We start from the raw sequence: 14,826 nt of genomic DNA on the forward strand, positions 1-14,826 counted from the left end.
GGGGGCGGAGCCTCTATCTCATTCTCAGCTCAGTTTAAAGCCCACCGCCTCCATAGCTTCAGCACAAACTAAAAGAGTTTAAGCAGAGAATCTCTTACAAAAAGAACATGCAGGTACGGCTTTTTTACATATCTGAAAGATTTTATTAGAGGTCTTAAATATTAGTTTAATTTAACCGATTTAATTGTATTCTAGGTTTACAATAATACTAAAACTGATCAAATTAAAAGTTTTGATGCAAATTCATTATAAAAACCTTGATTTAATCTGAATGAATTGTTTTTAAATAAATAAAGTAGATACATTTGAAGATACAATTAACAAAATAAGAATATTGGCAGAATTAGTTTTAAAAAAATATCTCAATTTAATGTAAATTTAAACAGAATTCCATCATTTTCTATTACTAAAATCAATTACATTAATGAAAACGTAATTATTCTGTAATATGCATTTTTAGGTTTTTATTTTTTTAAAATAAATATTCAGTAAGGATGCATTCAAATATTTTAAGTGGCAGTAAAGACAAAAAATGTTGCAAAGAAAAATGTATGGTCTGTTTCAGAATTAATGTTTCTTGAGCATTTCTCAAGGATAGTGAGTTAAGACTAGAGTAATGATGCTGAAAATTCAGCTTTGAATCACAGAAATAAATTACACTTTAAAATATATTCAAGTAGAAAACCATTATTTTAAATTGTAATAATATCAAATAAATAGGCCTACATAAAAATCATTAAAAAATTACATTTGATTTTAACAAACAATGTATATTGTGTACCTTATCAAATAACAAATGACAGTAAAAAACATTTTTATATCCAATTACACAAGAAAGCTGAGAAGAAGGGACCCCTGGAGAAAAGCAAAAGCACTCTCAGAAGGAAAACATCCCAGGAAAACCCTCAATCCTCACTGATCCCCCTCCAGAGGAGACGCGACTCAACCTGGGCGATGAAGAAGGAGCCGAGAAACCAAAAGTTACCATCAGACAGAGACGAGCAGCTCGTCCACTACCAGACCATCCCAGAAAGACTCTTCTCTGCTGACCGAGCACGTGAAATAATCAAGCGCATTGTTGATGAAAGACTCGAGAGTGTGGAGTACAGCTGCGCATGCGCGGATATCTCCAGGGAATTGTCAGACTGCATTAAAACGGCTGTGAAGAAGCTGCCGTATGATCGATATAAGCTGGTGTGTTATGTGGTCATCGGGCAGCTGAAGGACTCGGGGGTGAACTGCTCCAGTAGAGCCGTCTGGAGTCCCACTTCAGACACATTCACTGAATACGTTTATAAAAACAGATCCTTATTTGCGGTTTGCATCTTGTTTGCAGTGTATAAAGAGTAGGCTAGAAGCGCTATATATAGGCTAAATATATATAAAAAAATTATCTAAAAAAAATTAACCAATACAAACCTTTATCACTTCACTGTAAATGTCAGGCCTCTCCAATTGAGCATTTTCTATAAATGTCTTCAAATTTAATTTCTGTAAATTGATACAATTTAATTCACAGAAATTCCATTTGGCCAACAAATGTTTTTTTAATGTGATCCGTCACTAGAAAATTTTCATTTGGAGACCTTAATTTTTTTTTTTTTTTTTACAGTCAAGAATTTTCACCAGTAATCCAGTCTTCAGTGTCACATGATCCTTCAGAAATCATTTTAATATACACTGATTTATTATCAGTGTTTGAAAGAATTTTGTGCTTCTATATAATTTTTAGAACCTGTGATACTTTTTCATAATTCTTTGATGAATAAAATGTTCAAAAGAAAGAAAGAAAAAGAGCAACATTTATTTAAAACTGAAATCTTTTGTAACAATATATAGTCTCATTCAATAGTTTGGGGTCCGTCTTATATTAATATTATATATATTAATACAAAAATATTAATCTGCACTATGCTGATTATTTATATATTTGTAGAAACCATAGCTACAATCTAAAAAATGATTGGTAAAAAACAACCTTATGTTGGGTCAAATATGGACTAACCCAGCAATTGGGTTGTTTTAACCCAGTGATTGGGTTGTCTTAAGCAAATATTTAATCCACCCGCTGGATTAAAACAACCCAATCACTGGGTTAGTCCATATTTGACCCAACATTGGGTTAAAACAACCCAACATTTTTTAGAGTGTACATTTTAAAAAAAGGATTCTTTAATAGAAAGTTCAAACATTTATTTGGAATATAAATATTTTCTTTTATAAATGCCTTTACTGTCACTTTCCATCAATTTAATGCTTACTTGCTGACTAAAAGTTGTTGTTTTTTTTAACCTCGAATGTGCATATTACATATCAAATAAGCTTTTATTCATTTTAGTAATACAAGACCCGATTATGTCAAATTATTCTGTTAATTTAAAATAATAATAAATAATGTTAAATAAAGATTTTTGGTATTTATTCTCCCAGTATTTATTGTCTTATATTGCTAATATTGCTTATATGGCTTATATTGTCTGCTAATATATCTACTATAATAAATATATAAAACAATATGTAGAAACATTAGTGCTGGGGGAAAAATAAACTTCCAAAATAAAAGTGTGTGTTCAAACAATATATGTGTGTACTGTTTATAATTATTTAGTATTATTTTATATAAATACACACACATGCATGTATATATTTAAGAAATATTTGCATGTATACACTGTATATAATTTATCTTATATATAAATATGATTTGTTTATAAAAAAGAACATATTTTTCTTATACATATAGGCCTACAGGCATGTGTGTGTATTTATATAAATATATTTATATATTTACACAGTATACACACATATCATGTAAACACAAACTTTTATTTTGGATGTGATTAATTTCCCCCAGCACTAATAAACATTATACAGTAAAATCATTTTAGTTTGCCATTGTCTGCTATTATAAAATCGACATTTGTTGTAAAATGCTTGCAAAACAGTTTGATTGCAATTCAAATGTAATCTGAAAAAAATAAAAGAGAAAACAGGATGAATATTTCATATTTATGGTGAGCAAACGGCATAATAATTTAAAACATTTAAACTATAACATTAAAAACGTTCTACTAGCGACCACCATTTTATTTATAGAGCGATGTTTTTTAATCAGGTTAATGTCGCTCTATTCTTGAAAGCACGTCTAGTGTGGTAAATATGTGATAGCGGACAGCTGCTCTTGTGCCAACTTTAACATGTGACCACACACACCACACTATTCCCAGTGTTGTCTCCGGTTAAATATAGACACTGGACGGAGTTACGCTTCAAGAGGGAAGACCAATGACAACCACAGAGGGATAATTACTTCAAAGTCAATTCTTCCAACACATATCACACTTATTGGAATCGTCAGAGGAATTACACTAGTGCAGCTCAAACTTCTGCTTATCAAATGGACGCTAACTTGGTACACACATAGTATATAGAAGCTGGAAGGACAATATGACTCAATGAGAGTGGTAAGCACAGCTAATGCATAGGCTACTACACTCTACTTTCTCATAGTTGCTTTAATGTCAGGCACATCTTATGATATCCACAATACTAATTCAAATGTTAATAGTTTTGCAGTGCATAAGCTTTCCCTGGCCGGTAAAATGGCTTATCTGCTGCCCTAGTACAATGTGTGTGTGAGGTGATATTTGGAGCTCTGTATCATCATGACGGGGCTCGCGGTGTGCTGCGGGACAGTGAACTCCGTCAAAGCACTGTGGGAAACCAGGATAAAGAAAAGCAAAGATGAACTGAAGAAGGAGGGCGAACAGAGAAACAGGAAAGCAGTGGGTAGGTACGTGCACTACTGTCAAGTATCCCATGGGAATCATAATGGTTCTTAACTGCTAGGTCATGACCTAAAAAAAGGGTTGCAGGTCTTTAAATGCAAATAATAACCATAAAATCATGAATAGTTAGGAACAAAATGTCAAGTGTCCAATCAAACTAGTTCTGTTACTTGTTGGTAGAACTAAGCCTGTCAAATAAGACAGATGGCAAGTTGGCAACATGGAAAAGTTACATGATAGGATAAGGACCTCATCCTCAAAAACCATAATGCAAGGTAAAAGATACATGCAGTAAATGTGATTTTCAGGTTTGATACTGCATTGGATCAAGGTTGACACAATGTCCAATGTAAAATCTGGGTCCTGAAGCAAAACCAGTTGAGAACCACTTCACAGACTGTGCTTTTGTCTACCTCAAAACTACCATTAAGATTAAAATCATATAAAGAATTTTTTTTAATAGTTCCAAATCTTTGACCAAGGTTAACAGGTGCCTGGGAGGATCGTATCACTTTGGCCAAGCTAAAGGAAAAAGTTGTGACTGAGGAAGGACGTGTCATCCTCCGGATTGAAAAGGAGGAGTGGAAGGTAAGGGTCTTTGTGATTTGTACTTTGTGAGATTGAGCTCACTATCCTATTTCAAGTCAGCAAACAATGCTGTTATCAAGAGAGATGGGTGATTTAAGGCAAATAGGCCTGTCCCAAAAGGGACGGTCAAAGGACTTGTGCTCTTGAGGGTTACACTTGACTTGACTTTCTTCTTTCTGATGAACACAATCGGAGCTGACGGGGTCTATTGTGTTTGAAGCTCAAAAAAGTGCATCCATCCATCATAAAATAAACATACCCCACACTGCTCTGATGTGTGTGTATATATATTGTAACGTTCTCAGGCAATAATGAGACGTGTTGGTGAAAAGGGGTGTTTATTTGGGCTGTTGTAGGCCACAACCCACGCCGTACACACCCCGACTTGAACAGAGAGCCTCACTTGAAACAGCGAGGCACTCCTCTCCCCTTTATTTCCGCTTTTTCCCCAAAAAACCCCTAGGGGGTGGAGCCTCTTCGCATATTTAACCCGAACCTCCAATAACAGGTAATGAAGTATGATAACAGTCCACAACACCAAAATGAACAGTGTCACATAAACATTAAACTCCTTGTCCACTAAAACACAATAACATTTAGAACATGTTACAATATATATATATATATATATATATATATATATATATATATATATATATATATATATATATATATATATATATATATATATATATATATATATATATATATATATATATGTTCATTAGAAAGAAAAAGTCAAATACACCTAGGATGGCTTGAGGGTGAGTAAATCATGGGGTCATTTTCATTTTAAAGTGAACTAATCCTTTAAGGTTGGAGCTAAATTTTTCAGGATTATATCATCCAACAGTTTATGATGAAATTGTGGACACAGAGAAAGACTACAAGGGCTAAGGGTGCAGTTTGGGACAGGACTTTGGGCAAGGGTTCCAAATCCTGCTTCTGGAGTGTCTAGCTCCTAGAGTTTAGCGTCAACCTGCTCCAACACACCTGTCTGGACATATCTAATCATTTTAAAGACCTTGACTAAGTGGTTCAGATGTGTTTGGGTTTGGAGCTATTGCCACATTCGAGAAGAGGTTGGAATATCCCAATTGAAATGTCCCACTTCAGACCTCAGAGTTCCAGTCCATCACACGTCACGTTCACATGTTGACTACATGATGTCACCATGATCTCACACAATGAAAGCATTTTGTATTTTAGTATTTTTTGTCCACTTTGAAAACAGTTGATGAAAAGCAAAAATTAAAGTTTTCATTATATAAACTTAATGCCTAATGTTAAAGTTTGTTATTGACATTAAGTAGCTCAACATTATGCTAATTGGAAGCAGGACCTACCTCCATCTTGGAAGGTCAGGGTTGATTGATCTGCCCTTAGATCACAGGTCAAATGTCCGACTTCGAGTGGCATTCCAGACATTATTTCTAAGTAGAAGGAAGCTTCAAAGCTTTCTGGAATTCAGCATAAACTACAGGATAATGGCCCGGAAGGAGCAGGTTTAAGCTACCCTAATTTAGGGCAATGACTCAATGAATAATTTAGTATTTTTGTCCATTTTGAATTTGTGCGATAAATGAATAATTTCCACTTTTATGTCATAGTATACACTGTCGTAATTCAGTATTTTTGTCCATTTTGAATTTGTTTGATAACTGAATAATTTCCACTTTTATGTCATAGTATACACTGTCGTAATTCAGTATTTTTGTCAATTTTGAATTTATTTGATAATTGAATAATTTCCACTTTTATGTCATAGTATACACTGTCATTCAGTATTTTTGTCAATTTTGAATTTATTTGATAATTGAATAATTTCCACTTTTATGTCATAGTATACACTGTGGTAATTCAGTATTTTTGTCAGTTTTGAATTTGTGTGATAATTGAATAATTTCCACTTTTATATCATAGTATATACTGTCGTAATTCAGTATATTTGTCAATTTTTAATTTGTGTGATAATTGAATAATTTCCACTTTTATGTCATAGTATACACTTTCGTAATTTAGTATTTTTGTCAATTTTGAATTTGTGTGATAATTGAATAATTTCTACTTTTATATCATAGTACACACTGTCGAAATTCAGTATATTTGTCAATTTTGAATTTGTGTGATAATTGAATAATTTCCACTTTTATGTCATGGTATACACTGTCGTAATTCAGTATTTTTGTCCATTTTGAATTTGTGTGATAATTGAATAATTTCCACTTTTATCTCATAGTATATACACTGTCGTAATTTAGTATTTTTGTCCATTTTGAATTTGTGTGATAATTGAATAATTTCCACTTTTATGTCATAGTATACACTGTCGTAGTTCAGTATTTTTGTCAATTTTGAATTTATTTGATAATCGAATAATTTCCACTTTTATCTCATAGTATATACACTGTCGTTATTTAGTATTTTTGTCCATTTTGAATTTGTGTGATAATTGAATAATTTCCACTTTTATCTCATAGTATACACTGTCGTAATTTAGTATATTTATCAATTTTGAATTCGTGTGATAATTTAATCATTTCCACTTTTATGTCATAGTATACACTGTCGTAGTTCAGTATTTTTGTCAATTTTGAATTTGTGTAATAATTGAATAATTTCCACTTTTATGTCATAGTATACACTGTCGTAATTCAGTATATTCGTCAATTTTGAATTTGTGATAATTGAATAATTTCCACTTTTATGTCATAGTATACACTGTCGTAATTTAGTATTTTTGTCCATTTTGAATTTGTGTGATAATTGAATAATTTCCACTTTTATCTCATAGTATACACTGTCGTAATTCAATATATTCGTCAGTTTTGAATTTATTTGATAATTGAATAATTTCCACTTTTATAATTCAGTATTTTTGTCCATTTTGAATTTGTGTGATAATTGAATAATTTCCACTTTTATGTCATAGTATACACTGTCGTAATTCAGTATTTTTGTCCATTTTGAATTTGTGTGATAATTGAATAATTTCCACTTTTATATCATGGTATACACTGTCATAATTTAGTATTTTTGTCCATTTTGAATTTGTGTGATAATTGAATAATTTCCACTTTTATGTCATAGTATACACTGTCGTAATTCAGTATATTCGTCAATTTTGAATTTGTGATAATTGAATAATTTCCACTTTTATGTCATAGTATACACTGTCGTAATTTAGTATTTTTGTCCATTTTGAATTTGTGTGATAATTGAATAATTTCCACTTTTATCTCATAGTATACACTGTCGTAATTCAATATATTCGTCAGTTTTGAATTTATTTGATAATTGAATAATTTCCACTTTTATAATTCAGTATTTTTGTCCATTTTGAATTTGTGTGATAATTGAATAATTTCCACTTTTATGTCATAGTATACACCGTCGTACTTCAGTATTTTTGTCCATTTTGAATTTGTGTGATAATTGAATAATTTCCACTTTTATATCATGGTATACACTGTCATAATTTAGTATTTTTGTCCATTTTGAATTTGTGTGATAATTGAATAATTTCCACTTTTATGTCATAGTATACACTTTCGTAATTTAGTATTTTTGTCAATTTTGAATTTGTGTGATAATTGAATCATTTCCTCTTTTATATCATAGTATACACTGTCGTAATTCAGTATATTTGTCAATTTTGAATTTGTGTGATAATTGAATAATTTCCACTTTTATAATTCAGTATTTTTGTCCATTTTGAATTTGTGTGATAATTGAATAATTTCCACTTTTATGTCATAGTATACATGGTCGTAGTTCAGTATTTTTGTCCATTTTGAATTTGTGTGATAATTGAATAATTTCCACTTTTATATCATGGTATACACTGTCATAATTTAGTATTTTTGTCCATTTTGAATTTGTGTGATAATTGAATAATTTCCACTTTTATGTCATAGTATACACTTTCGTAATTTAGTATTTTTGTCAATTTTGAATTTGTGTGATAATTGAATAATTTCCACTTTTATATCATAGTATACACTGTCGTAATTCAGTATATTTGTCAATTTTGAATTTGTGTGATAATTGAATAATTTCCACTTTTATGTCATAGTATACACCGTCGTAATTCGGTATTTTTGTCAATTTTGAATTTATTTGATAATTGAATTATTTCCACTTTTATGTCATAGTATACACTGTCGTAATTCAGTATTTTTGTCAGTTTTGAATTCGTGTGATAATTGAATAATTTCCACTTTTATGTCATAGTATACACTGTCGTAATTTAGTATTTTTGTCAATTTTGAATTTGTGTGATAATTGAATAATTTCCACTTTTATGTCATAGTATACATTGTCGTAATTCAGTATATTTGTCAATTTTGAATTTGTGTGATAATTGAATAATTTCCACTTTTATGTCATAGTATACACCGTCGTAATTCGGTATTTTTGTCAGTTTTGAATTTATTTGATAATTGAATAATTTCCACTTTTATGTCATAGTATACACTGTCGTAATTCAGTATTTTTGTCAGTTTTGAATTTGTGTGATAATTGAATAATTTCCACTTTTATGTCATAGTATACACTGTCGTAGTTCAGTATTTTTGTCAATTTTGAATTTGTGTAATAATTGAATAATTTCCACTTTTATGTCATAGTATACAGTGTCATAATTCAGTGTTTTTGTCAGTTTTAAATTCGTGTGATAAATGAATAATTTCCACTTTTATCTCATAGTATACACTGTCGTAGTTCAGTATTTTTGTCCATTTTGAATTTGTGTGATAATTGAATAATTTCCACTTTTATGTCATAGTATACACTTTCGTAATTTAGTATTTTTGTCAATTTTGATTTTGTGTAATAATTGAATCATTTCCACTTTTATATCATAGTATACACTGTCGTAATTCAGTATATTTGTCAATTTTGAATTTGTGTGATAATTGAATAATTTCCACTTTTATGTCATGGTATACACTGTCGTAATTCAGTATTTTTGTCCATTTTGAATTTGTGTGATAATTGAATAATTTCCACTTTTATGTCATGGTATACACTGTCGTAATTCAGTATTTTTGTCCATTTTGAATTTGTGTAATAATTGAATAATTTCCACTTTTATGTCATAGTATACATTGTCGTAATTCAGTATTTTTGTCAGTTTTGAATTCGTGTGATAATTGAATAATTTCCACTTTTATGTCATAGTATACACTGTCGTAATTTAGTATTTTTGTCAATTTTGAATTTGTGTGATAATTGAATAATTTCCACTTTTATGTCATAGTATACACTGTCGTAATTCAGTATATTTGTCAATTTTGAATTTGTGTGATAATTGAATAATTTCCACTTTTATGTCATAGTATACACCGTCGTAATTCGGTATTTTTGTCAGTTTTGAATTTATTTGATAATTGAATAATTTCCACTTTTATGTCATAGTATACACTGTCGTAGTTCAGTATTTTTGTCAGTTTTGAATTTGTGTGATAATTGAATAATTTCCACTTTTATGTCATAGTATACACTGTCGTAGTTCAGTATTTTTGTCAATTTTGAATTTGTGTAATAATTGAATAATTTCCACTTTTATGTCATAGTATACAGTGTCGTAATTCAGTGTTTTTGTAAGTTTTGAATTCGTGTGATAAATGAATAATTTCCACTTTTATCTCATAGTATACACTGTCGTAATTTAGTATTTTTGTCCATTTTGAATTTGTGTGATAATTGAATAATTTCCACTTTTATGTCATAGTATACACTGTTGTAATTCATTATATTTGTCAATTTTGAATTTGTGTGATAATTGAATAATTTCCACTTTTATAATTCAGTATTTTTGTCCATTTTGAATTTGTGTGATAATTTAATAATTTCCACTTTTATGTCATAGTATACACTTTCGTAATTTAGTATTTTTGTCAATTTTGAATTTGTGTGATAATTGAATCATTTCCACTTTTATATCATAGTATACACTGTCGTAATTCAGTATATTTGTCAATTTTGAATTTGTGTGATAATTGAATAATTTCCACTTTTATGTCATGGTATACACTGTCGTAATTCAGTATTTTTGTCCATTTTGAATTTGTGTGATAATTGAATAATTTCCACTTTTATGTCATGGTATACACTGTCGTAATTCAGTATTTTTGTCCATTTTGAATTTGTGTAATAATTGAATAATTTCCACTTTTATGTCATAGTATACATTGTCGTAATTCAGTATTTTTGTCAGTTTTGAATTCGTGTGATAATTGAATAATTTCCACTTTTATCTCATAGTATACACTGTCGTAATTTAGTATTTTTGTCCATTTTGAATTTGTGTGATAATTGAATAATTTCCACTTTTATGTCATAGTATACACTGTCGTAATTCATTATATTTGTCAATTTTGAATTTGTGTGATAATTGAATAATTTCCACTTTTATAATTCAGTATTTTTGTCCATTTTGAATTTGTGTGATAATTGAATAATTTCCACTTTTATGTCATAGTATACACTTTCGTAATTTAGTATTTTTGTCAATTTTGAATTTGTGTGATAATTGAATCATTTCCTCTTTTATATCATAGTATACACTGTCGTAATTCAATATATTCGTCAATTTTGAATATATTTGATAATTGAATAATTTCCACTTTTTTTCATAGTATACACTGTCGTAATTCATTATATTTGTCAATTTTGAATTTGTGTGATAATTGAATAATTTCCACTTTTATAATTCAGTATTTTTGTCCATTTTGAATTTGTGTGATAATTGAATAATTTCCACTTTTATGTCATAGTATACACTTTCGTAATTTAGTATTTTTGTCAATTTTGAATTTGTGTGATAATTGAATCATTTCCTCTTTTATATCATAGTATACACTGTCGTAATTCAATATATTCGTCAATTTTGAATTTATTTGATAATTGAATAATTTCCACTTTTATTTCATAGTATACACTGTTGTAGTTCAGTCATTTTGTCAAATTTGAATTTGTGTAATAATTGAATAATTTCCACTTTTATGTCATTGTATACACTGTCGTAATTCAGTATATTTGTCAATATTGAATTTGTGTGATAATTGAATCATTTCCACTTTTATGTCATGGTATACACAGTCGTAATTCAGTTTCCCTTTCAGTCGGTCACGTTCGACGTACGTCAGAACTGAACCGACGAATGGGATCTTACTTTAGAGACCAATCCTACTTCGAGCATCTAACAACGAGCCAATGAAATTTGGCATGCGATCACGCATTCCACGCTACGCCCCGCAGCGCGGATATAAATAGGAAGTGGAATGGTAGATCAGCGCTTTTCTACTTCGGAGCCGAACAGTTTCATTTGCTGTTTCTACGAAGAGCTTTCTGACTACGAGTCAAAATTCCTGTGAACGAGAGTTTGCCAGTGCGGGTGATACAGCGCGTCAGCGAGAGACCGTCCACATCAGTGACTGAGTGTACAAAGAGCTGTTGGTTCGCTGAGCGTTTCCTTGCATTACACTACATTACAGTTGGTTCGCTGGGCGCTACACACATATCACTGAGAGCTCACGCAGGCTTGCACTATCGAACTGCGTGGAGCCGCGGTCATCTGGCAACGTGGGGGAGAGGACGCTGGCGTCGTCTGTTCGCCGCTTCTCCACCCACAAATGATCATGTTGATGTACTATTAGATTTAGATTTTATTTTATTTCCTTATGTTTGTGACTGGTCTGGGGGTCAGGGCTACAATTGGGGCTGTTGCTGATTGCTGGCAGCCACTGAGAGGACGTTCCTCGTTTCGCCGTTTTCCACCGCTTCTGGTGTTTGCGTTTGAATTGCTGCGGTTGGTTGGTTCTGGTTTGGTGGACATTTGATGTTTCACTTTCTCGCCGCTCACTGGTGGTCTCCCTTGGGCTTGAGCTGCATGGTGGCTGAAGTTTGCACCGGGCTAGCGTCATCTGGGCCATCGTGATCGGCGTCCGGCATGATGTTGGGATGTTCCGCTTCTCGGCTGCGCCGCTGTTCCGTCCTGCATTGCGGCCGTGGAGCGGCTTGGACTTCTGCGCCGACCCCGGTGTGTCCACAGAAGTGCCCGAAAAAATGTTCTGCCTCCTGCATGGTGCTGCGGCGATCCCCATCGTTTGAATCGTCATGAAGACCCATCATCTGGTCTTCAGCTGTCCTGCCTCGGCGATGTCATCGGGACACTGCCGCTGGGAGAAATCTGAAACATGGAGTGGCCACAGTGTGCTGCGGAGCTAACAGAGACTTCCACCATCAGCTGTTTTCTGTTCACCATCAGCTCTGTTTCTGTTCACCATCAGCTCTGTTTTCTGTTCTGTTTTCTGTGTTGGTTGATTGTTTGTAGTATTTTATATTTTTACTTGTTATTCATTTTTTGTTGTTATTTTCCCCCCCCCCCTTTGTTGCACTTTGAGATTCTTCGGAATGAAAAGTGCATTATAAATAAAATCTATTATTATTATTATTATTATTATTATTATCTCCCTGAGTGCTTCAGCACTAAAAGAGCAACTTCCATTCACAAAAGAGCAACACGGTTTGACCCTGCGTCTTTTTCAAGATGTCATTCAAGCCGTGTGTTTCTGGGTGCGGTCGATTTCTGTCTCCGCTTGACGGACACGTTCGTTGTCTCTCGTGTCTGGGCGCACAGCACGCTGAGGCTGCGTTCGTGGATGAGACATGTTCCCATTGCGGGAATATGTCCATTGCAGTGTTGCGGTCCCGTCTCCAATACCTCAGAAGAGGTGGAACACCAGCGTCCATCCCCCGATCTAGTGGTCCTCCAGCTGCAAAGCAGAGGGCTACTACTTTGGCTGATGACCTTGGTGGGGACCTGAGGGTGTCGGTCAGGGTAAACCCGACGGGTCTCACGGCTCCTCGGGCCCCTCCCCCCTCCACTGTACCGGTGGAGCTTCCGGAAGGGCGTGCTGACCTCCCACGTGGAGCACCAGTCGTCTCTTTTGGGGCTCCGGCGGAGGACCAGATGTCGGTTGCTGCATCGGGGGATGAGCTAATGGGTTCCGAGGATGAAGACTCGGCTGCGTTGCCCCCTTCGGGTGTGACAGCGTTGCCCGAGTCCGACCCGGAACTTACGGCTATGCTTGCCCGGGCCGCCGCAAGTGTCGGGCTTGAGTGGAACCCTCCACCACGTCCCGAACCTTCGCGGCTGGATGATTGGTTTCTCGGGACGGGTCGCGCTGGTTCTCAGCGTCCCGCCCCGGTGCCTTTCTTCCCGGAAGTGCATCAGGAGCTCACGAAGTCGTGGGTGGCGCCGTACAGCGCTCGCCAACGATCGACTGACTCCTCCATCCTCACCACTCTCGATGGTGGTGCAGCTAAGGGTTACGAGGGGATCCCTGCAGTCGAGCGGTCAGTTGCGATGCACCTGTGTCCTAAGACCGCTGCGGACTGGAGGCACGCCCCGCGTCTCCCCTCCCGGGCGTGTAAGTTCTCGTCCGGCTTGACGGGCAAGGCTTACTCAGCCTGCGGAGAAGCTGCATCAGCTTTGCACGCCATGGCGCTCCTGCAGGTCCACCAGGCCAAAGCGCTCATGGAACTGCACAAGGGTGGTTCCGACCAGGCAGTTATGCAGGAACTGCGGGCCGCGACGGACCTCGCCCTCCGGGCGACGAAAGTCACGGCTCGCTCCCTGGGTCGGGCGATGTCCACCTTGGTGGTCCAGGAACGCCACCTGTGGCTGAACCTGACAGACATGCGGGACTCGGACAAGGTTCGGTTTCTAAACGCCCCTGTCTGTCAGGCCGGCCTCTTCGGCGACGCCATCGAGGACTTTGCCCAGCAGTTCTCGGTGGCCAAGAAGCAGACGGAGGCCATCAAGAATATCCTGCCCCGGCGGTCCGCTGCTGCCTCCACCCAGCCGCCCGGGGCAGCCCCCCAGTCTGCTCGTCGCCGAGGGCGTCCTCCAGCGTCCGCCTCCGCCCCTGCCAAGCCCAAGCAGCAGCCTCCACCCGCGAAGCAGGGTGCCGGACGCAAGGGGGCCGCCCAACCCGTCCAAGGGCCCGCGAAACCTGCCGGCAAGCGTAAGGGGAAGCGGCCCTGAGACGGGCAGCCCAGGGAGAAGAGGAGCTGCTCTGAGGGAGATGATGTCCGCATCCCTCCCACCCCCCCGGAGGAGGACCGGGGGGGCATCACTGGTCACAACATCTCTGCCGCTGGCTCTCCGGAGTCCAGCGGTACCCACATTTTCACCAAAAGAGCAATTTCCTCTCTCTCTGGGCCCCAAGAGGGTCAGGTTGGCAGTGTGCGACGCCCACAGGCCTTGTCACTCCTTTCCTACCCTCCCGTCGCCAGGGGGCAGCTGTGTGGGCCTCGAGGACGCCCCCGGGCCTTCTCACCCACACACTGCCTCTCTTGTGAGCACTCAGTCAACACTCCGGGCCGCCCACGGGCCTTCCGGGTCGGGGCTGAGTGCTTCACTTCCCTGCCTCCGGGCAGT

The 14,826-nt window shown here is 36.0% G+C and overlaps 2 protein-coding genes across 4 annotated transcripts in view; both read left to right on the forward strand.

The window, feature by feature from the left end:
- The first annotated feature begins 56 nt into the window (after nt 1-56).
- On the forward strand, nt 57-1,365 carry LOC137039490 (dynein light chain Tctex-type 5-B). Of its 2 annotated transcripts, none has more exons than XM_067414798.1 (2): nt 57-113; nt 835-1,365. In XM_067414798.1, exons 1-2 carry the CDS (start codon nt 108-110, stop codon nt 1,348-1,350), a joined length of 522 nt encoding a protein of 173 aa, XP_067270899.1. In that variant the 5' UTR covers nt 57-107; the 3' UTR covers nt 1,351-1,365. The 2 variants fall into 2 exon arrangements, 1 of the variants encoding a protein (XP_067270899.1); XR_010897672.1 differs by having other exon boundaries at nt 77-113; nt 839-1,365.
- Nucleotides 1,366-3,198: 1,833 nt separating this feature from the next.
- The window catches only part of lrrc39 (leucine rich repeat containing 39), a 48,510-nt gene continuing 36,882 nt past the window's right edge, over nt 3,199-14,826 (forward strand). The window contains exons 1-3 of one of the 2 annotated variants that reach the window (XM_067415804.1): nt 3,199-3,464; nt 3,569-3,793; nt 4,271-4,376. In XM_067415804.1, coding sequence (XP_067271905.1) covers nt 3,666-3,793; nt 4,271-4,376 — 234 coding nt within the window. In that variant the 5' untranslated portion in view covers nt 3,199-3,464; nt 3,569-3,665. The remainder of the gene's footprint in view (nt 3,465-3,568; nt 3,794-4,270; nt 4,377-14,826) is intronic. The other variant, XM_067415805.1, reaches the window with a different exon arrangement.

The sequence above is a fragment of the Pseudorasbora parva genome, chromosome 14 (genome assembly GCF_024679245.1).
Source record: "Pseudorasbora parva isolate DD20220531a chromosome 14, ASM2467924v1, whole genome shotgun sequence".
In the NCBI taxonomy this organism is placed as follows: Eukaryota; Metazoa; Chordata; class Actinopteri; order Cypriniformes; family Gobionidae; genus Pseudorasbora; species Pseudorasbora parva.